This window comes from Cetorhinus maximus, chromosome 5, assembly GCF_964194155.1.
Source record: "Cetorhinus maximus chromosome 5, sCetMax3.hap1.1, whole genome shotgun sequence".
Lineage (NCBI taxonomy): Eukaryota > Metazoa > Chordata > Chondrichthyes > Lamniformes > Cetorhinidae > Cetorhinus > Cetorhinus maximus.
The window spans coordinates 93577761-93602265 of record NC_135883.1 but is presented as its reverse complement, the minus strand read 5'-3'; the positions used below and the strand labels follow the sequence as shown (position 1 = coordinate 93602265).

The following is a 24505-nucleotide window of genomic DNA, read 5'->3' as shown; positions in this document are numbered from 1 at the left end:
AAAAGGGGCCAGTATGGAGGTGTTCCATTCTCCCTGCCCGATGCCTGAGCGAGTTTACCTGCCAGGCTTCGATCCCCCCCCATCTCTGAACCCCTCCCGCCAGCCTCAAAACCCTCCCCCCACCCGCAATCCTGCCAGTGGGGGTCCGTAAAATTCTGCCCATAAGTTTGTAAGGACTGTCTGGTAAAGTGAAGTAAGATGCCCCTCTCATTTTCTAGTTACATTGTTTCCAAGATGTAATATCGAAATATTTACGTTGCCACATACATCTCTTCTTTGCTCCTCCCAATTCTAAATATAATAAATATTACAGGTTTGTTAAGTTATAATGATGTCCTTTATCTTACTACATATTTTAATTTTATAAACAGAGCAGGAATCTGAGCATAGAACTACTAAAGTTTACCATACTGAAGGAAATCATTTGACTAAACATGTTTGGCCTTGCTGCTATAGCAGATCTTTACAAAATCAAACCTTCTTCCTGGACAGGACAAGTTGTCTTGATTATGTCATCCACATAATATTTAAACAAAGTTATTCAAAGGAAATAAATGTTGGTGTTCTAATCCCAGATTTCCAAAACCTCCCTTGCTTTATATAAATAATGTAACAAAAAAAAATAAGCAGTCTTGGTCTGACTGGTTAGAATTCATTTTTCTCAAAACGATATATTAACTCTCATTTTTTTTGAAAAATAGAAATGCTGAAATTTCACATTCCTTAAATGTTAGAAGCAGCTATCTAAAGGCTGCATTATAAAATATTTCTATGCCAACATTACATGGTCTGTACTTGCTGCCAATTTTTATTTTTATTTATTTGGATTTTAATTCCCAGTTTGCCTGCTTGATTCTTTTTTTCTTTCATATCCACACATTTGCAGACTCCTTCACTATCAATGCTGCTCTGTGATTTTTCAAAGTACAACTGCCAAATGGGGCCTATGAGTATTCCAGGCTATTCTACATTAGGCAGAGACATCTTTTTAGCTAGCTAATAACTGATCAAATCAATCTCATGCCTGTCAAACAAGTTGAAGAGCTATCCATTGATTTGGCTGAGTATCACCAATTGTGTTATTCCTTTGCAACTGAGCTATGTGGCCATCACTGACTAGGCCAGCATTTATTGCCCCATCCCTAATTGCCCTTGTTCAGAGGGCATTTAAGAGTCAACCACATTGCTGTGGGTGTGGAATCACATGTAGGCCAGACCACACCAGGTAAGGACAGCAGATTTCCTTCCCTAAATGTGAACCAGATGACAGTTTTTATGATTTAAAAAAGTTATACCGATTATGATAATCAGCAATGGTTTTGTGGTCATCCAGATTTTTAATGAATTAAAATTCCACCATCTGCCATGGTGGGATTCAAACCCAGGTCCCCAGAGCATTACCCTGGGTTTCTGAATTACTAGTCCAGTGACAATACCAGTATGCCACCACCTCCCCTGATGTACATTGTTTACATCGCCAATATCAAGACTACATGGACTTTTTAAAATCACCTACCAGACATTACTCTATATGTTGCTGCCAGCTGTACTGCAGACTTATTACAAATAGACTTTTCACAGCAATATTCAGATCTCTCTATGGCCCTGGGATTTCTACACTGGTCAGCTGCCAATTTCTTTGTACAGGTGGGCGTACATCCAAATGCACCATTCACACATGTGCATTTATAGTGACAGTGTGGCTGGAATGTCTGTCCATGTCTGTAATGGATTCCATTTAACTTACACCCGACTCCAAGAGTATCTAGAGAAAGCAAAGAGCAATTCGAGAAATTAATAAGTAAATATATGAAAGAGGCATCAAATATAAAATGATCAATCTCAATTTTTGAAAACTGTAAACAGATAAGCATTTCACAGATCTCATAGTGCGTTGTACAAGGTTCTAACTGACTGAATTTTTAATTCTGTGGCTTGGAAAATTATAATTTTCGGCTAGTTGAGAATGGGAGAGAGAGTTTTTCTAGATGTTGGCAAAAGTTCTGCTTACTTGCTATCGGGTAAGAAATTGTAAATGTGGCAGGAAAGGGTTGTGGCACAGCTTTCACCGGCCTGATGCATGTTTGTATGGAAACAGTTTGCCACAAACTCAAAATCCATCATTATTAGTTGCAGCTAATTGGATATTTGGGAGCATTCTCACTTGGTTGTTGTACTTGAACAGAAAAATTGTTGAGACTTAGACCCCTCCCTTGTTACTTCTGCAAGTTGAAATTTGTTGTGTTATCACGGTGGATAATTAGGCAGGGAACTGTTGCAGAATTTGTTTTTTCAAATACAATGGAAAATTTTCCGTAAGTATGCTTTTTCCAGTGACTTGGAGTATTGAAAACTGGAGGCCGCTGATTTGTGGCTTTCACGGAAAAATAGTCAAAAATCTGATTTATTCTATTACTGCAGAACAGGGACCCTGTGTATAAGCATTCATCAAGTGTCAAGTTCTACTGTTTGAAAATGTGGCACATTCACAGGTCACTGTCAAGTACAAAAAAAAAACAAATTACATTAAAACTATTGCTTAGTATTTTTAAACTACACGGTATATAGTGATTTTTTTTTGACCAATATTATTAATAATCGAGAGTCACTCAGCATTTAAAATGAGACATTAATTTTATCTATTCAGGAGTTCAGATGATGTGAAAGGCATGAGAATGATGCCATTTAACCTTGTGATGAACTCTCCAATATTCACCGAATAGTTATACACAACCTTTTGAGTTTTCTTTTGTGTCTTGGTTTTGTGAGATTTTCAACAGCAACAAGCGTAGAATTAGAAGGAATTGTGATTTCATGAAGTACTGAATTTATGACGTGGTTTGTGCAACACAACACTCATAATTTCTTTAAATAGTCATAGGGCAGAATTCTCTGGTCGGGCGGGCGTCCCGACGCCACTGCGTGTCATTTAGATTTCCAGTTCGGTGGGCGCGCAGCTGAGTCGGTTGTGCGCCCACTGAACTGTCAAAGGCCTTTTAAGGCCTGTTAAGAAGTAATTAAAGTAATTAAATGAGCTGCCCGTCCAACCTTAAGGTTTCATGAAGGGTTTATTATTTAAATAGAAATTTTTGAAATAAATAATGGACATGTCCCAGCTCATGAGACAGTCTCACATGAGGGGACATGTCCTTAAATTTTTTCCGACCTTTATTCAAATTTCCATAACTTAAACAAATCTCCCTAAGGCACTTCTGTGCCTCGGAGATTTGTACGCTCTTTCATGCCCGCCCCCTTACACCCACATTTATGGCCACAGAATTGTTCAGTCATTCAGTTGCTGTGTCCATGAGCTACACAACCCCACAATAAAAGCTCTCCCAGCTGTCTGCCCAATATCATTCTTCCATTCAAGACTCACAGTTTTAGTTTTTTACCATCCATAGGCCAGAATTTTCCGTTTGATGGGTGGGCAGCCGATTGTCGCCGCCGAAATGGGCCGAGCTGCAATTTTCGGCGGGTGGGACAATTAAGGCCCGCCCAGTGGGTTAGCGACTCCCGTGGAGAACGGGAAAATAGTCGCGGGGGCGGGCTGCTTCAGACCACCAGTTCCAATGGGGAACCGGCAGCCTGTTTAAAGAGTGGCCAGGCAGCCTGCTTGAGGCAGTGCACCATGGTCACTCGGGGAGAGAGAGAGAGGCAGCTGTGATTCCACAGGAGCAGGAGGAGGGGGGCAGGCTGCAGGAGAGGCCAGCGGGGGGGCCAGTGTGCCCCTCCATTCTCTGATGCATGCTTTGCTGTCCTCCTCCAAGAGGCTTCTGGCCGTCGGTATGTGTTGTATCCAGAGGATGGGAGGAGGAGGGCCCCGAATGTCACCAGCCAGGCGTGGGAGGAGGTTGGTGACGCTGTCAGTGCCCATGATGATATGCGGCGTACTGGCACCCAGTGCCGCAAAAGAGTCAATGATTTGCTGCGCTCTGGAAGGGTGAGTACCATGTCGGCCTTGGCCATTTGACCCAGAAGGCAGCCTTAGCCTTTGAGCCCTCCACCGCACCCCCCACACGTCTTGCTGTCGTTACTGCATTGAGCATTTAGTGCACGCTGGGTGGGCAAATGGGCACTGACCATGCTTACATCAGCCTTAGTGGTTGAGGAGAAGATGGGTTCTCCCTGCAGCATATGTTGGTGTTTGTCGCATTTGAGTAGTCTGGGGGCAACCCGCAGGGGAGGCAGCTAGACACATACTCAGAACTTCAACACATGTCATATTGATGGTGATGAGATGGTGGAAGGGGAGCCTTAAGGTGTTGTGGCCAAGCGCCATCTGCTGGCATCAGCACCGCACCTAGTTGCACCTCCTTGCCATGGACGCTAAGACTCGTGTATTATTCAAAGTGACGGACGCCGAATGTGTCCAAGGTGGCCATTGGGGGAGGGGGTTGGGACCAGTCGTACTATCTTCTGGGGACTGATCACCAGTCGTGTGGACAGGAGCCACTGGAGGCCTCAGATGGGCCACTGTGGTTGGGGTGCGGCGTGCGCGTGCAGAGTACATGAGCGATCAGCCCGAATAAACCCTCTTCTCTGTTCTGCAGGCAAAAAGTCAACACAATCAGAGGGAGCGCCAGAGGACTGGAGGTGGGTGCGCCCTGCTCCAGCGCCTCACGACCTTTGAGGAGCAGGCCATGGAGCTGGGAAGGAGGCAGGCAGCCAGGGCGGTAGGTGGCGGCGAGGCTGGGGTCCAGCGGCCAGGTATTTGAGGTCCACAGTCCCATCCACTCTGTCTGCCCACCATCCAAACCACTGATGGTTGCTGCAATCGTTAATGCTGAAACACTGCTCATTCACAGACTGATACAGTCTGACGTGTGGGTCATACACAAAGGTCCCTCGTCCCCTTGAGGAATCGCGTCTCCACTGCCTTCCAAAGTCGCCTTCTCCCATTTGTGACCACTATCCCCATGGCCTAACATGCCATGGCATCGCTGCTGCACAGCCAAAAACTTATTGCATCTTAGGGGGTTTGGGACCTCCAGCACCCTTTCAGCCAGCGCGTCCCACATTAACTTTGTCCAAAAGGTCCTCGGCACCTCAGCTGTGAACCTCATGGCACTCAACTTAAATAAATGCCACCACATTACTCATCCCTGCACCAAGGGGAAATGTTGCCTTCTGCCCACCCGGTCTATGCCCCTCCTAACGGAATGAAGGTCAATAATGTGACCTGTCAATCTCCTGTGATCCACGGCAAATGTCGCAAGTGTTTGCGATGTTTCCTCAGCACTGCAACTATCCAGGCCAGCATGCATCCAGGTCAGGTACCTCTGCACTCTCCCAACTCCAATGGTACATAACATGCCATGTGGCATTCCTGAGGCCATCTGACCAGCCTGTCTGTATGCGCGTCTAATGGTTGGGGCTCCTCTTGACTCTTTTCCACCCCACCAATGTTCGTCTCCTAAGGGTCTTGAAGAGCGAGTGGCTTATGAGGCTGGGGGGAAAGCGATGAAAGGTTTAACTGACTGTACGCTAACTGATGCATTGTCCTTGTTGTTAATTTCAGCATCACCACGACATGGTCGTGCCCATAGATACCGCAGCCCCCCCTCCATACCTGAGGGCCAAGACGTGCAACTTGCAGCACATCATTTCAGCCAGCCAGGCACCAGCACAGACACAAACATCTCGGTGGGGAATTTACCGTTGGCTAGTGTCCTGGGTCAGAGTGGAGGGGGCACTTCACAATCGCTGGAGGAGATGGTAGGGACAGAGAGTGCTGATGGCGCCAGCAGCCGGAAGGCTGCAGTGGACCAAACACATGCTGAGTCTGGCACTGATGATGTGCCTCTGGAGTTGTCACCAATGCAGCAGCTGCAGGACAAGCGGCAGGAATCGCGTTTGCATCTGGCAGGGTTGCTTCAGGGTGTGCTTCAGTTGGTCTCTGTAACGGAGGAGTCCAGGCAGAGTACACGTGAAGGCATGAACCTCAGGACAGAGCTTCAGGCTTCCTCCACTGAGAGATTAGCGACTCTCATGGAGAGGGGGTTCAATCGGATGGAAAATCTTCTGATTGGGTTACGCTCTGAACTGCAAGACCTCACAGTGGTACTGGCCACGGGTGGTCATTCCCAATGTGGGAGATGTTGTGGGCACCAAGCGTCGGCGCTCGGTGCCCATGCATCTGCGGTGAGCAGGGAGGTCCAATGTAACCTCACGTCAGTGCAGCAGCTGCCTGTCGTCGCTGCAAGCTCCTCTCAGGGTGCTCCGGATGAGGGCAGCAGCTCCTCCGCCCCTCTGCCAGTCAGAGTTGCTTCCGTTGAGGCTGCGACAACTGGGGAGATGCCAGTTCTGGAACTGGCCACTCCCTCCCAGGCGGGGCCATCACAGGCTCCACGGGCCAGAGGATGCCCGTCAAGGTCATTGACGCCAACAGGACAACAGTGTCAGCAGGCTGTCTCACAAGCCACTCCGACCAATGGGGTGGCACCTAGACGTAGCACCCGCAAACATAAGCATAAGGCACGTTAGGCACTCAATGGCTATGTCACTGGTGATGTTGTGTTGGCCTTAGAATAGGGAACAAAATTCTTCTTATTGCAATGGAGAAGTCTCTGTTTCTTTTTTAGACATAATAAAATCCACTTTTTTGACCATGGCTGAGGGTGTTTCCTTTGTGGTGCATTTTTCTTTTTCACAGTCATATCATGAGTGGACATTGATGTTTCTGTACTAAGCCCTTAGTTGCAGCTGATGAGGTGGAAGATGTAGCGCCTAAGTGCCACGTGTGGAAGCGCCAGGCAATGCTGTTCCTGCTGATCCATGTGTGTGGAGCTAGCTGAAGGTTCTTTGGATTAAATTGTCCCGGTATCCCTGCCTCCTTGGTTTAATAGCAGGTCGGCGTGCTGCCCCTCATCATCGCCCTGTGCTTCCTCATCCTCTGAGGCACTGCTGGATTCATCATGTGCAGCCTCATCCAGGCGTCAAGGTCTTCATTGTCAACTGCATCCCCCCTTTCCAGCGCTAGATTGTGCAGAGCGCAGAATGCTACCACTATCACAGAGACGTGATCTGGGGGGTACTGGAGTGCGCCCCCTGAGCGGTCCAGGCAACGGAAATGCATCTTGAGAAGACCGATGGCTCTCACCACCACAGCCCTTGTGGAGGCTCCTATTGTAGCGCTCCTCAGCTTCTGTTCTTGGATGGCGGAGAGGCATCATGAGCCACCTTCTGAGGGGATAGCCCTTGTCGCCCAGCAGCCAACCATCCAGCCGAGCCGAAGCACTGAAGAGTGCCGGAACCTGGGAGTGTCTGAGGATGTAGGCGTCGTGGGAGCTGCCTGGGTATCTTGCACAGACTTGTAGAATCAGCATCCTGTGATCACACACTATCTGCACGTTCATGGAGTGGAAGGCCTTCCTGCTGACGAAGGCACCGGGCTCACCTGCTGGCGCCTTAATGGCCACATGTGTACAGTCTATAGCACCCTGGACGCAGGGGAAGCCAGCAATGGCCACAAAGCCTCTGGCTCGCTCTGCCTGACTTGCCTGGTCGCAGCGGAAGTGGATGAAGGTCAATACCCGTCTGAACAGAGCGTCTGTAACCTGCTTGACACAAGTGTGGACAGCTGATTGGGAGACATCACAAAGATCACCCACCGAGCCCTGGAAGGAGCTAGAGGCATAGAAATGGAGGGCAACTGTGAGCTTCAGAGTCGCTGGCATGAGGTGTCCACCCACACAGTTAGGGGCGATCTCAGGGCCAATCATCTGACAGATATAGTTGACTGTCTCCCTTGAGAGTCGGAGCCTCCTTCGGCACTGCACCTCAGTCATATTGAGGTAGCTGCTTCACCGCCTATATACCCTGGCAGCAGGATAGTGCTGTCATCTGCGGCCCCTTCCACCTTGGACAACCTCTTGGCCCTGCACCTCTTGTGTCTGCGCCTGGCCTCCCAAAGGTGGCTCCCCTGGAGGCTGACTGTCCAGTCCTGGCCTCCTCCTTATTCTATCCCTCCCTTCCTCCACAGAGGAGCTGCCTCCAGTGGAGATGTCAGAACCCATACCCCCAGGCTAAATGCAGGCCTCTGGAAATCTGCAGGCCCAAGAAAGATTACCGTCTGCAGACTGGTTTCAAAGTACACAAAAAGCTCTTGGAAATTGATGTGAACTGCTAACAACCAAACAGGCAACTTTAAAACACTTTCTGTAATTAAAACTTCGTGTAAAACATGAACAACCCCTCTGAGTCCACATATCCCGCCAGTGCATGAGTTTTATTAAAAAATCTCCTACCTGCCTGCCCGTTAGGCCCATGCGCCGACCCGAAGTTCGCACGGGCCCCTCAAAATCCTGGACAATTGGCAAGTTAAGGGCCTTAACGAGGCCTTTAATTAATGGCGGGCGAGAGTCCCGCTGCTGAGCGTGCCCGCCAACCGAAATATCGTGATGCCGCGCGCTGACGTCGGGACGCTCGCGTGACATCAGCGGGCGACATTTTAAGCGCTGACATGCAGGCTCCACCATCCGCACATCAGCCGGAAAATTCTGCCCTTAGACTTTTTCTTCCTCCCCCATCTGGCACCCACTTTATCATTTTCTGGGACTACTGATATTAACTCACAAAGCACACATGCCCTGTTACACTTCACTCTGTCATTTGTATACCAGCTATTCTTTCTCACCATTTCACTTATTAGGTTATCTGATCAAGTTAGTAGAACAAAAGAGCAAATTATGTTGAAAGAACATATGCAATGTGTAGGGTTGAAAAGTGTCAATGTAGACAAAATTTGCATTGAAGTATTTAGGGAATCTAAAGGATTTTACAATGTAGAATTGAGAAAGTACCTTACATTTGCAAGTTGGCAGTAATCATTTCACCACATCAGGAATTTGTTTTCATTTATTCATGGGACGTGGTTGTTGCTGGTAAGGCCAGCATATATTATCTCCTCCTGGGGTCCCCAGCAACACAGTTGCCATACCTCAGCCAACTGCAATCACTCCACGTGATATCAAGAACCATTTGAAAGCACCAGATACCATAAAGGCTATGGGCCCTGACAACATTCACTGTCGGGGGATCAAAATCCTGGAACTTCCGAGCAGCACTGTGGGTGCACCTGCACCAGACCGATTGCAACGGTTCAGGAAGGTGGCTCACCAGCACCTTTTGAAGGGCAATTAGGAATGGGCACCAATTGCTGACCTTGGCAGCAACAACCACATCCCGTGAAAGAATAAGAAACAAAACCTCTTATTGCCCTTGATAAAGTGGTGGCGAATTACCTTCTTGAACTGCTGCAGTCCATATGATGTAGGTACACCTACAGTTTTGTAAGGTAGGGATTTTTAGGGTTTAGACCCAGCAACAATGAAGGAATGGCAATTAATTTCCAAGGCAGGATGGTTTATGATATGGTGGTGGTGGTGTTCCCATGCTCCTGCTGTCATTGTTCTTCTAGGCAGTAGAGGTCACATATTTGGAAGGTATACTATGGGTATAAGTATTCCTGATTATGCTTCAGCCATCTCATAAGGTAGAAAACTAACCACGCAAATGTATTACTAATTGGAATAAATCCAAGAACTCTTTATAAATCAGTGAATGCAACTATAAGTCCATTTCCTTGTGTCTCAGTCTGACGGTGCTAAGATATCTTTTCAGTGATAAGTTTTGAGACTAAAAACCATTGTTGGTGGCATTAGTGAATAAATGCTTAATGTCTTAATAACACTCCCCAATCTATTATTTTAGCTGCTGCATGAAGCCATTTATTTTAAATGACTTAATGCCTCTGTTGAAAATGTAGATAGAAAAATTTCATGTCACTTTTAAGTGTTTGCAATTATTGGTGACCATAGTTTCTAATGTAAGGTTTTCTTTCAGCCCTGCATGCTTCTGTTCTTAACTACTGTACCAGTACAAACCAGTACTAATAGTTAAGTGTTTTTGCCACGAATACTATTTAACAGTTCAACATTCAAGGCACAGATCAAATAATTAAATGAAAGGTGTCAGACAATAATCCAAAGGTGTCTGATTTGTTTGTTAAAACTTTGAAGCAGGATATTTATTCCATATTTTCCATCAGTGCATTTAGTGTTGACATTCAGTCAGTTTCCCCTGCTTAAGTCGGGAAGCATCTCTGGTGCATGGATCCTGACATAAGGAAGTAGGACTTTCACACTGGCTATCATGGATAGATGTATTAGAGCTGGTCTGGTCTTGGACCAACCTCAATAATGAAAGGATGGAGATATCAATGGCATTATATTTTATAGTTCTTGCAGATTCTCAAAGTCTCAGGAACCTCCTGCCTCTTAGGATTTGCAACCCACAGGCAAACCATATTTGGTCACCACCCTCCCTTTATTCTTACGGGGGCTAACAGCAGCTCCTCACATCTGCCAAACTCTTAGATGTGGTCATAGATCAGGCATTAGAAGAATCACAATTCTGAGGTCATCAAGTATATGCTTGTGAATATCACTGAATACATTTTCTTTAACATGGACTGTTTTTGTTGGGATCGGCAGTTTTCTATAATTCCCTCAACGGGTAAGCCAGTAATTGTGAGGGAAAAAAAACTTTCCATTTCAAAAATAAAGAATAAATATTCCATCTTTTTGCAGCACATGTAAACATTTTTAGATACTACAGATGTGGCATCTTTGAAATACAGATATGTTATTAATAGTCTAAATGTGTCTTAAGTGGACAGACTGTTCCTTTCACAATGTGGACATAACCACTGCAATCAATTATAATGATTGAGTGAATTAAAAGATTCTAATTCATTATTTTCATAAAATTTGAACAGAAAATTACTAGGATTTAACTTACAGGCGCATATTCCAAATTCGTACTTAGGCCTATCGCCAGAATAGTCACAGTACAAGTCCTTGTGAGGGTCACAGGTGTCAGCTTCAGTGCAGAGCTCCCCGAATTGCTTTGCACAGGTTTTGCAACATCCACAGCCATCAGTAACCAGACTTACTCCAGGTAAACATAAAGGTTTGCGAGAGCACTTGCATGGCCATTTGCAAAATTGTCTGCGTTCGGGAGCTTCTTCAAATTCTGCTGTCTTCCTTCCAGTTTTCACAACTGCTTGTTGGACTTGACTCTGTTGTATCCTGCATAAGAACTTAGATACAGTTAAAACTCTTAAGGAATGTGATCTTGTCTCAAGGATGCACTGTCCCTGCTTTTAAAAATCAGATGATAAGTAAAAAATAACAATAACTCCCCTGTCCTTAGGAACAGCTTCCACTTGCTTTGCGTTAGTAATATTAGTGCAGACCAGGCAGTATCCATACCAGTGCATAAAATCAGGAAGCTTTAAACATAGGTGAATTGTGCCCAAAACCACTTATAGTCATTCTTTTCGGCAATGTTTCATGCTGGTTTTAGATTCAATTTGCCCAGATTAAGTCCTGCTCACAAAACTGGCCCTTCCCTCACCCCCAACCAAAATTGCAAGATTCCACCTCCAATTCTGCTGCTCAGGGAAGGTTCTTCAAATTGCACTGCTTTTCTTTCATGCACAGATACTAATTGACACATTTTAAAAGGTTTTTCATCTGAAAAATATTTAAGAAACTGAATAGTGCACAAAATGAAACTATTAAATGGTTCAGCAAAGGTTTTACTCATTTTCTGTGATTTTTAAATCCGATTACTCACAGATGGAGGTCTGGACATTCATAAAAAAAAACACTTATAAATCAACCCATTTTCAGTTCTATTAATAAACCTGCAACAAGTTATCATCTTTAATCTTTTAATGGGGAAGAACAATTATATTCTATTATGCTGCCCAATTGCACTGGTGCAGTGAAGATTTTACATTTGTAATTATGAAATTTATCAAAAAAGTTATTAAAAGCCAAGAGCTGATTACATAGTTTGGGGAACTTGCCCCAACTGCTGAGTGCACCTTTGGATGGCTTCCATTCATTTAAAAGGAAATTGATATTTCTTTTCAATTCTGGATTCTAATTCCGGTGCTTAAATAAATAAGGTTCAGCATTACACTTCTTCCTGAGGCTTGCATGCTTTGTTTTGTTAATGATCAGAAACCCTGTGTTGAATTAGCTAATATCAGTCTGGATAGGTTTTTTTTATTGTTACATGGGATTTGGGCACTTACTGCCCATTCCTAATTGCCCTTGAGAAGGTGGTGGTGAGCTGCTTTGTGGAACTGCTGCACTCCATGTGGTGTAGGTACACACACAGTGCTGTTAGGAAGAGATTTCCAGGATTTTGACCCAGCGACAATGAAGGAATGGTGACATATTTCCAAGTCACGAATGTGTGTAGCTTGGAGGGGAACTTGCAGGTGGTAGTGTTCCCAAGCATTGCTGTCCTTGTCCTCCTACATGGTAGTGGTCGTGAGTTTGGAAGGTGCTGTCAAAGCGGCCGTGGTAAGATGCTGCAGTGGATCCTGTAGATGGTACACACTGCTGCCACTGTATGTCGGTGGTGGAGGGAGTGAATGTGGAAGGTGGTGGTTGGGATGTCAGTCAAGTGGGCTGCTTTGTCCTGGATGGCATCGAGTTTCTTGAGTGTTGTGGGAGCTGCACTAATCCAGGCAAGTGGAGAGTATGCCTTCACACACCTGACTTGTGCCTTGTAGATAGTGGACAGGCTTTGGGGATTCAGGAGGTGAGTTATTTGTCACAGAATTCCCAGCATCTGACCCGTTCTTATAACCACAGTATTTATATGGCTGGTCCAGTTCAGTTTCTGGTCAATGGTAACCCCCCAGGATGTTGATAGTGGGAGATTCAGTGATGGTAATGCCACTGAATGTCAAGGGGAGATGGTTGGATTCTCTCTTGTTGGAGATGGTCATTGCCATATACTTGTATGGCGTGAATGTTGCTACTTATCAGCCCAAGTCTGAATGTTGTCCTGGTCCTGTTGCATTTGGACATGGACTGCTTCAGTGTCTGAGGAGTCTCAAATGGTGCTGAGCATTGTGCAATCATCAGCGATTGACTATTTCTGACCTTATGATGGAAGGAAGGTCATTGATGAAGCAGCTGAACATGGCTGGACCGAGGACACTGTCCTGGGGAACTCCTGCAATGATGTCCTGAAACTGAGATGACTGACCTCCAACAACCACAACCATCTTCCTTTGTGCTAGGTATGACTCCAACCACCAGAGACCTTTCCCCCGATTCCCACTGACTCCAGTTTTTCCAGGGTTTCTTGATGCCGCACTTGGTCAAATGCAGCCTTGATGTCAAGGGCAGTCACCCACCTCGCATCTTGTGCTCAGCTCTTTTGTCCATTTTTGGACCAAGGCTGTAATTGGATCATGAGCTGAATGTAACTGGTGGAACCCAAACTGAGCGTCAGTGAGCAGGTTATTGCTGAGTAAGTGCTGCTTCATAACACTGTTGACAACACCTTCCATCATTTTGCTGGTGGTTGTGAGTAAACTGATGGGGCGGGTTGGATTTGTCCTGCTTTTTGTGGACAGGACATACCTATGCAATTTCCACAATGCTAGTTAGTTGCCAATGCTGTAGCTGTACTGGAACATTTTGGCAAAGTGTGCAGCTAGTTCTGGAACATAAGTCTTCAGTACTATTGCCGGAATGTTGTCAGGCCCTATAGCCTTTGCAGTATCCTGTGCCTTCAGCCATTTCTTGATATCACGTAGAGTGAATTGAATTGGCTGAAGACTGGCATCTGTGATGTTGGGGACCTCCGGAGGAGGCCGAGATGGATCATCAATTCGCCACATCTGGCTGTAGATGGCTGCAAATGCTTCAGCCTTGTATTTTGCACTGATGTGTTGGGCTCCTCCATTATAGAGGTTGGGGATGTTTGTGAATTCTCCTCCAGTGAGCTTCGATCTGATCCATTGGTCATGAGATCGCTTAGCGCTGTCTATTGCATGCTGCTTTTGCTGTTTGGTATGCAAGTAGTCCTGTGCTGTAGCTTCACCAAGTTGACACCAAATTTTTAGGTATGCCTGGTGCTGCTCCTGGCATGCCATCCAGCACTTCTTCATTAAACCAGGGTTGATCCCCGGCTTGGTGGTAATGATAGAGTGAGGAATATGCTGGGCCACGAGGTTGCAGATTGTGGTGAGTACAATTCTGTTGCTGATGGCCCACAGCACCACATGGATGCCCAGTGTTGAGTTGCTAGATCTGTTCGAAATCTATCCCAATTAGCATGGTAGTAATGCCACAGATAGACGGGATTCTCAATGTGGGGACGGGACTTCGTCTCCACAAGGGCTGTACTGTGGTCAGTCGTACCGATACTGTCATGGACAGATGCATCTGCGATTGGTACATTGATGAGGATGAGGTCAAGCAAGGTTTTCCCTCTTGTTGGTTCCCTCACCACTTACCGCAAACCCAGTTTCGCAGCTATGTCCTTTAGGACTCAGTGAGTTCGGTCAGTAGTGGTGCTACTTGGTGATGGACATTGAAGTCCCCCATCCAGAGTACATTCTGTGCCCTTGCCACCCTCAGTGCTCCTTCCAAGTGGTGTTCAACACGAGCAAGTGCTGATTCATCAGCCGAGGAGTGGGGTGGGGGCGCGGTACGTGATAATCAGCAGGAGGTTTTCTTGAACATGTTTGACCTGATGCCATGAGACATCATGGGGTCCAGAGTCGATGTTGAGGACTCCCAGTGCAACTCCTTCCAACTGTAAACTGCAGTCCCAGTGGGTCTGTCCTGTCAGTGGACAAGGCGTAACCCGGGATGGTGATGGTGGTGTCTGGAACATTGTAAGGTATGAGTCTGTGACTAGATTGTGGGACAGCTCTCCCAATTTTGGCACAAGCCCTCAGATGTTAGTAAGGAGGACTTTGCAGGGTCGACAGAGTTCGGTGTGCCGTTGTTGTTTCCGGTGCCTATGTCGGTGCCAGGTGGTCAGTCCGGTTTAATTCCATTTAGACTTTGTAGTGGTTTGAAACAACTAAGTGGCTTGCTCGGTCGTTTCAGAAGGTATTTAAGAGTCAACCATATTATAGTGGGTCTGGAGTCACATGTAGACCAGACCAGATAAGGTTGGCAGATTTCCTTCCCTAAAGGATATTAGTGAGCCACTTGAGTTTTTATGACAATTGACAATGATTTAATGGCCACTATTAACGAGACAAGCGGTCAGAACACTCCAGTTGGCCAAAATGGGAGGGAACGAGACGAGTGGTCAGAGCACTGCAATTGGCCAAAATGGGAGGGAACAAAAAATATATGAAACCTACTGCTACTTGTTTTTAAAATTCTCATCCTTCTTTTTAAATCCCTCCATGGCCTCACCCTTTTCTATCTTTGTAACCTCCTCCAGCCTTACAAACCTCTGAGATATTTGCACTCCTCTAATTCTGGCCTCTTGTACATCCCAGGTTTTAATTGCTCCACCATTGGCGGCTGTGCCTTCAGTTGCAGAGACTCCAAAATCTGGAATACCCTTCCTACACCTCTCCACCTCCCTGTCCGCTTTCAAAACATTCCTTAAAACCTACCTCTTTGACCAAGCATTTGGAGATCTAACCTAATATCTCACAATTTGGCTCAGTGTTGTACTTGGTTTTACAAATCTCCGCCTTAAGATGTTTCATTAGGTTAAACACACTATGGGCAGGATTTTCCACTCAGCGTGCGGGCATGCGTCCAACGCTCCCAAGCGTGAAATAACGTGCAATGACATCAGGCAAGCGTCCCAATGTCATCGTGCACTCGTGTGATATTTCAGTTGGCGGGTGTGCGCAAGAGTCGGCAGCGCTCCCACCGACAATTAAGAGGCCTGTTAAGGCCATTAATCAATTGATTAACCTGTATTTCTCGTTGCCCGTCCAACATTATGGTTGGCGGGCGGGCGAATCGGCCAGGCAACCTTTTGATTTTTGAGGAAACCTCACCCACGGGTGGGATGAGGTTTCCGTAATTAAATTTTTAAAAAGTAAAAACTTGTGCGCAGAATTTTTCAAATCTACGTTAAGGTGAGTGAGTCCGCTGTGTGGATATTTTTTCCAGAATTTTAAAAACTTTACAATTAGTTTAAAATACTTAGCTCCCTGAAGCAGCTCTCTGTCTTCAGGGAGATTTCATTGCACGTGCCCGTGCTGAGTTCAGCGCTCACCCTCCTCCTGCCCCAGCCCAGCAGTGCTGAGCTTCTCAGCGCGCCTTTCATGCTGGCTGGCCACTAATTGCACCTGCCCTGACGACCCGAAAATCCTGCCCTATATAAATGTAAGTTGTTGTTGTTACATAATACTACCCTGGCAATAAGTGTGCAAATCTTAACATTGCTGAATAGTTGTACATTTGCGGAGAAGTATGTATGTATGCGGCTGACATGATTGGAAGGTGGGTGAGGTGTAGTATAAGGATGTTGGTGTTGAGTCCTGAGTGTTAGATAGTCGTGCTAGGGGAGTGTTCAGAGTGTGGTGCATTAAGCAGTGGGGGAGGTGTGAGGGATTTGGGGTGGAATCTTGTGATTATAGATTTTTTTCAGGAGTAGGGACCATTTCCACGACAGTCCCTGGCACGATCTTCTAAGAGGCAGCCTCCTAATTGGCCGTCTCCACATCTGCCATCCAATTAAGGATGGTGAACAGGTTCCTGAGGCTGTGGGCCCAATCAGAGAGCTGGGAACAGCTGGCAATCCCCAATGGGAGAGGTGGGAACTACTCAGACAGAAAGGAGAATGTACAAAAAAATTTCAAAATTGATGAGGGACAAAGCCAGTACATCCCTTGAAGCAAAGGGAAAACACCTCCGGAGGAATTGTTTGGGCTGCAAATGCAGCCTTTATTACCTGCAACCCTATCATTGGGGCATATGGAGCCACTGGCTCCGATGGCCCCTCAGTCTGCCTCTGGGAGGCCACCTGCATGGAGCTGATGAGCTGGACATTCGGAAGGAGTCCACTCTGCCTTTGGGAAGTTCTTGTTGCAGTACTCCCCAACCCCTTCATTAGTTGATCACTACTGATTACCCCCAAATCTGGCTGGGTAGCCACTACTGCTGCTCAGCCTCCTCTCACAAGATTGCCTCCTGTACCCATCACCGACCTGGCAATCTAACCTTCAAGTTTGCTCTCAGTCCCGCCTTCAAACCTACCTCTGAGGAACTGGGAAGATTCTACCTGTAGTGTGCAGATACATTGACCATGGGTCACCTTGGGGTCATTAAGCTTTTTCCTGGCAGTGCTGCCAGGTTCTGAGAGCTACACATTGACCACCTTTGCTACCTGCTCCCATTTCCTTTGGAGATTTAGCCTTGATGACTTCCTGCCTCCCACTGGAAACATGGCCTCCTTTCTGGCCTCAACCTTGCTGCGTGTGCAGATGATGTCACTAAAGCGGGGAGCCTCTCCATCTCCTGGTCTGCCATACCTTGTTCCCCAGTGGCAAAAATACAATTATCCAACAGCCTGCAGAGCATTGCTGAAAATTCTCTTTTATAGGGACCATGCCTTTAAAAAGGGAAGGCTGCATGGAGCATGTAGTTTCTTCACAACGCTGCTCAGAATCCTGCAGTCTGCAGAGGATGCTGACAGCAAAATGGAGTCCAGGGCTGTGTGGAAGCTGCTCATGAACACACTACTTTTAGGGAAATGACATGGACAAACTTTGTGTCTTACCTCGAATTGCAGCCCAACATTCAGAGCGAATGAATTTTGTGCCCAAAGTGCTTTAAAGGGGAATCGTTCAGATTAAAAGTACATTGGTATTCCTTTTTAATGTTACATTTTACCAGGCTTGAAAATCACAAAAATCACAGAGGACGTTCACCAAGATCATCAAGGCCGACAGGGCATCAGAGTCAGCAGGCTGCCTCCAATCCAGCTGCCAGCGTGGTTGGGTGCACCAAGGTGGAAGTTTAAGTCACTATGGTCACAAAAGGGGTTCTTACAGGTGACTTACGTTTCACTGGCACATGTGCACTGGTTAATTTGTATATTTGGCTTCATTATAAAAATGACCCATTATGTCACAGAATTGTTACAGTGTAGGAGGAGGCCATTCGGCCCATCATATCTGCATCAGCTCTCTGAGCGTTTTAATTTAGTGCAATCTCCTGACAATTTTCCTGTTCTATTTAGATAATCATCCACTGCCCTCTTGAATGCTTCAATTGAACCTGCCTCCACCACACCTCCAGGCAGTGCATTCCAAACCCTAACCACTCACTGTGTGAAAAAGTTTTTTCCCACCTCACATTTGCTTCTTTTGCAAAGCATATTAAAACTGTTCTCTCTGGTTCTCGATCCATTCATGAGCAGGAACAGTTTCTCTCTATCTATTCTGTCTAGATCCCTCATGATTTTGAAAACTTCTATCAAGTCTCTTCTTAGCCTTCTCCTCTCCAAGGAAAACAATCCGAACTTCTCCAATCTTTCCTCATAACTGAAATGTCTCATCCCTGGAACCAGTCTCGTAAACCTCTTCTGTACTCTCTCCAATGCGTTCACATCCTTCCTATAGTGTGGCTCCCAGGACTGTACACAATACTCCAGCTGAGGTCTAACCCGTGTCTTATATAAATTCATCATAACCTCCCTGCTCTTATACTCTATGCTCCTATTAATGAAGCCTAGAATACTATATGCTTTAGAAACAGCTCTCTCTACCTGTCCTGCCACCTTTAATGACTTATATACACCCAGGTCTCTCTGCTCCTGCACACCCTTTAGAATAGTATCCTTTATGTTATACTGTCCCTCCATGTTTTTTGTACCAAAGTGTATCACCTCACACTTCTCCGCATTGAACTTCATCTGCCACCTATCTGCCCACTCTGCCAATGCGTCAATGTCCTTTTGTGCAATATTCTTCTGCAATGGCATTAGTGTGCTTCATGTTTGCAATAGGGTATAGGCCTGGGAGTCATGTGTGATACAAAGGAAGGGCTGCAAACTTTATTTCAGAAGTGGGACCTTGATTTAAGGGTGACAGGATTGCCTCATCAGGGCAGATCATTAAGGTGGCATACCGCTTGCCATTACCTTGGTCCCTTAATTTGGATGCCTAGCTGAAAGTCCTCTGAATCAAGGCCTCCCTGGTCTCCCTGCCTCCCATAAGGATCCTCACATCGGGATTGTCCTCCTCACCCTAGTGCTCCTCTGGCTCCCCCTCAGACCCAGCACTTAAGTTGTCCTCTGTGGCATGTGCAGCAGGGTCACTGTCTTCATTGTCCTATGGGTCCCCCCTCAAGACAGTCAAATTGTGCAGTGCGCAGCAGACAACAACAATAAGGGCAATGCGCTCAGGAGGATATTAAATTGATCCCCTGAGCGGTCCAGCCAGCGGAACTTAATCTTGAGTAGGCCTATGGTCCTCTTGATTACTGTCCTTGTGGAGGCATGACTGTAGTTGTAGCTCTCCTTGGCTTCTGTCGTTAGGTGTCTCAGTGGTGTCATGAGCCACCTTTTCAGCAGATGCCCTTTGAGCCCCAGGAACCAACTGTCCAAGTAAGCTGGAGTAACGAAAAGCCTTGGCACCTGGGAGTGACAGAGGATGTAGGCATCATGACAGCTTCCAGAATACCTGGTGCAAACCAGCAAAATCTGCACATTAAGGGAGTGGAAGCCCTTTCTATTGACAAAGGCACCCAGCTCCCCCGCTGGTGCCTCTATGGGCACATGCATGTAGTCCATGGCTCCCTGGTGTAGGGAAATCCTGCAATTGCAACAAAGCCTCTGGCTTGCTCCGCCTGGCTGGCTTCGTCGATCTGTAAGTGAATGAAGGTACTGACCCTTCAGAACAGAGCTTCAGTGACCAGCTGGATGCAGCTGTGGGCAGCCGATTGCGACACATCACATAAATCTCCCACTGACCCCTGAATGAACCTGAGGTGAAAAGGTTCAGGGCCACTGTAATCTTGTAGGGGTGTAGGGGTGGCCACCTACACAGTTGGGACGATCTTTGGACCGATCATCTCGTATATGGAGGTGACAGTCTCCCTGGAGAAGTGAAGCCTTCTTTGGCATTGAACCTTAGACACATCCAGGTCACAGGAGCGCTGCCTGGAGACTCTGCCTGCTGGATAATGGCGCCTTCCCTGGACCCTTCTGCCTTGAACGTCCTGCTGGCCCTGGATCCCTTCTGGCTGCGCCTCCCGATCCACGGGTCCCACTCTGGGACGCTGCCTGTGGGCAACTGGCCTCCTGTCCCTTCTGGCTCTCTCCTTCTCTTCAGAGCAGGCCCCTCCAGCAGAGTAGACAATCCCCATTTTTTTTACAGATGATTGTTGCAGGATCGAGCACACAAGGGGCCTCTCGGCAGAAAGCCCCTGCAAATGCTGAGAGGTCAGAGAGCTTCCCAGAACACCAAAAAAATGGAGAAACTAACTGTAAAACTCCTACCAATTCACATCAAAACTCCTACCTACTCACCTTGCCAAGAGCCTGGGCACCTTTTATCCAACCCTGGATATAGAAATCATGAAAAATGTGAAGGCCGCCTTCTCAAACCCTACATCATCTCTGGCAGCTTATTGAAAAACTACAAGTTTGCCCATGATATCCTGGTAAGTACCTTCTCTATGTGAGGTAGGGTTGCCAATCCTGGTTGGAAGTATTCTTGGAGATTTAATCACTTGACCTCCTGTGTTAAACCCTCACACCCAATCAAATGGCCTTTTTACCCACCTCCAATATTGTTAAAACAAATAAAAAAAATGTACGAAGAAAATGAAGAAAAAGAAGTACTTCTCTTTAGCTCTGAAGGACAGTCATACGGACTTGAAACGTTAACCCTGTTTCTCTCTTCACAGATGGCCTGGCCGTAAAAGTGCACGGGCCCCTCAAAATTGGAGACAATTGCTGTTTAAATGGCTTTAATTGGCCCTTTAATTGACAGCGGGAGCACCTCCGACTTCCAGGTGCAACCACCGACTGAAATATCGTGAAGCGGTGTGATGACATCAGGATGCCCTCCTGACGTCGTCGTGCCTCATTTCACGAAGGATCGGCACCGCTGCACGCCCGCTCCGTGACTGCAAAGTTCAGGCCTAAGTTACCACTTTGTCAGTTAAAAGTAGATGAATCTTTAGAAGTAACTAGGAAAATGCAATTGAGCTTAAAGATACGCATCACCCAAGTTGAACTGTTCTACGTTAGCAATGTTCCTATAAACTGTTGTTTTTCCAACCAGGGTTACCTGGAACTCAAGGGCTCCCCGAGCATCACTAAAGAGTTCCGTGCAATTTTCAGATCATTTGAAAATTGTACCAGTTTTTTCAATTTTTCAAGATATGTTTTTCTTACATTTAATGAAAAATAATCATTCATTCATTCAATTATGTTTTTTTTGTTCACTAATATATATAGAGAGCTAGGGGAGGAGGGAGAGAGGGTTGGGGTTCCAAAGAATTTCACATGTTATAGGGTTTCTTAACCAAAAAAAGGCTGTAAACCACTGCTATAAACAGTCATGGTGAAGACTTCTGAACTATATGCTATACTTTCACCACCAGGTGGACCATTTGCTCTTCTTATAACGCATCCTGTAAATTGTTATGACACATGGGGCTGCTTTGTGCCATTTAGCTATCCTAAACAACTTTCCATTGATAAAAATAAAAAACTGCGGATGCTGGAAATCCAAAACAAAAACAGAATTACCTGGAAAAACTCAGCAGGTCTGGCAGCATCGGCAGAGAAGAAAAGAGTTGACGTTTCGAGTCCTCATGATCCGTTGAAGGGTCATGAGGACTCGAAACGTCAACTCTTTTCTTCTCCGCTGAACTTTCCATTGAACTCTGGTTCATGAAAGCATAATAAATGCTTGTTTTGTATATGAACCAAATGTCCCTGGAAATTTTCTAACATAGCTATGGAGAACAAGTTGTCTATTATGATGACATGGTTCCTGGAATGTACTTCATAAAGGAGAGGCAATTACATCATCTCATCATGCTGGTGTAAAACATGGGCAACGTCTTCTCAAACCTTACATCATCTCTGGCAGCTTTTTGAAAAACTACAAGTTTGCCCATGATTTCCTGGTAAGTGCCTTCTCTGTGTGAGGTAGGGTTGCCAATCCTGTTTGGAAGTATTCTTGGAGATTTAATTACTTGACCTCCTGTGTTAAACCCTCACACCCAATCAAATGACCTTTTTACCCACCTCCAATATTGTTATAACAAATTTATAAAAAAAGTACAAAGAAAGAGAAGTACTTCTCTTTAGCTCTGAAGAAGTCACACAGACTGAAAACGTTAACTCTGTTTCTCTCTCCACAGATGCTGCCAGACCTGCTGAGCTTTTCTAGCATTTTCTCCTTTTATTCTACTACTTTTAATGCTCCTTTTGGTTTCTCTCCTGAGTTACATAACAGGACTGTGCAGGAGGGTTGACAACCAGTGACTAGTCTCAGAAAATATCACCCACAATATTACGAATTTTGCAGTATATGGTTCAGAACAATCAGTGAAAGTTGTGTTTGGAAGTGAACAACAGCATTTTCAACTCAACATTCAACCAGAAACTCAATTTGATACTGCTCAGCCGATGTGTCGCCAACGAGTTACTTCAGGCCAATTCAGTGTAATTCAGTTTGATTGTTTATCAGAAATTACAATGGATAACATGAAGGAAGAAAGTTGTTTGGCTCATTATAGTCCATTCATTTAGAAAGGCATGGCATTGCCCCATTGCAGCTACCAATTGTTTCTCAAATGATTCCAAAGTTTTTTTATCTCCACTACTCTGGCAGTACATGCTATGTATGAACAGAATTATCAGGTATCAGCCTAAAATTCGCCTCTTAATAGCTTGAATCAGTATCCTCATGTTCCACTCTTGCAATTTATTCAAAGGTGATTTTTCAGTGTACCTGTTTAAGGCCATTTACTATCTCAGGGCAGAATCCACCATCACGGGAGTCGTGGCGGGTGGGGGGTAGACAATCACATGGGAGTTGCAGGGGCACTGGCCATGATATTTCAATCTTCCCTAGACTCAGGAGAGGTGCCAGAGGACTGGAGAATTGCAAACATTATGCCCTTGTTCAAAAAAGGTTGTAAGGATAAGCCCAGAAATTACAGAGCAGTCAGTTTAACTTCAGTGGTGGGCAGGATTCTAGAAACAATTATTTGGGATAGAATTAGTAGTCACATGGAAAAGTATGGGTTGATAAGGAAGAGCCCAGCATAGATTTCTAAAGGGGAAATCATGTTTAACTAACTTGCTACAGTTTTTTGAAGAGGTAACAGAAAAGGTTGATGAGGGTAATGCTGTTGATATGGTGTACATGGACTTTCAAAGGCATTTGATACAGTGCCACACAACAGACTTGTGAGAAAAGTTATTGCTCATGGAATGAAGACTGTAGCGATGTGGATACAAAATTGGCTGAAAAATAGGAAGCAGAAAGTAGTGGTCAATGGATATTTTTCGGGCTGGAGGGAGGTTTGTAGTGGAGTTCCTCAGGGGTAAATATTGGGACCCTTGCTTTTCCTGATTTATATATTTTTTAAATTTTCATTCATGGGATGTAGGCTTTGTTGGCTGGGCCAGCATTTATTGCCCATCCCTAGTTGCCCTTGAGAAGGTGGTGATGAGCTGCTTTCTTGAACTGTTGCAATCCATGTGGTGTTAGAAAGGGAGTTCCAGGATTTTGACCCAGCGACAGTGAAGGAACAGCGATATATTTCCAAGTCAGGATGGTGAGTGACTTGGAGGGGAACTTCCTGGTGATGGTAAAGGCAAAATACTGCAGATGCTGGAAATCTGAAACAAAAACCAAAAATGCTGGAAAAACTCAGCAGGTCTGACAGCATCTGTGGAGAGGAAGATAGAGTTAACATTTCAAGTCCATATGACACTTCTTGAGACCAATGCCATTGCAGAAGAGTCATATGGACTCGAAACATTAACTCTATCTTTCTCTCCACAGATGCTGTCAGACCTGCTAAGTTTTTCCAATATTTTTGGTTTTTGTTCCTGGTGGTGGTGTTCTCATCTATCTGCTGCCCTTGTCCTTCTAGATGGTAGTGGTTGTGGGCTTGGAAGGTGCTGTAGAAGGAGCCTTGGGGAAATCCTGCAGTGCATCTTGTAGATGGTACACACTGCTGCTACTGTGTGTTGGTGGTGGAGGGAGTGTATGGCACCACATCCACAAACAATCAAGCGGGCTGCTTTTTCCTGGACAGTGTCAAGCTTCTTGAGTATTCTGGGAGCTGCACTCATCCAGGCAAATGGGGAGTATTCCATCACACTCCAGACTTGTGCCTTGTAGATGGTGCACAGGCTCAGGGGAGTCAGGCGGTGAGTTACTCGTCACACTATTCCTAGCTTCTGACCTGCTCTTGTAGCCACAGTATTTATATGGCTAGTCCAGTTCAGTTTCTGGTCAATGGTAACCCCTAGGATGTTGATAGTGGGGGATGCAGTTATGGTAATGCCATTGAACATCAAGTACGATGGTTGGATTCTTTCTTGTTGAGATGGTCATTGCCTGACACTTGTGTGGCGTGAATGTTACTTGCCACTTTGGCAGCCCAAGCCTGGATATTGTCCAGGCCTTGCTGCATTTGGACATGGACTGCTTTAACATTTG

At 45.7% G+C, this 24505-nt stretch overlaps 1 protein-coding gene across 1 annotated transcript in view; it reads right to left on the bottom strand.

Moving 5' to 3' along the window:
* Positions 1 to 20174, bottom strand: part of ccn6 (cellular communication network factor 6) — a 28320-nt gene extending 8146 nt beyond the window's left edge. Inside the window, exons 1-3 of the mRNA XM_078541379.1 lie at positions 19852 to 20174; positions 10804 to 11093; positions 1517 to 1765 (exon numbers count right to left, since the gene is read on the bottom strand). Of these exons, the coding sequence (XP_078397505.1) occupies positions 1517 to 1765; positions 10804 to 11093; positions 19852 to 20174 (862 nt within the window). The remainder of the gene's footprint in view (positions 1 to 1516; positions 1766 to 10803; positions 11094 to 19851) is intronic.
* Positions 20175 to 24505: the final 4331 nt, after the last annotated feature.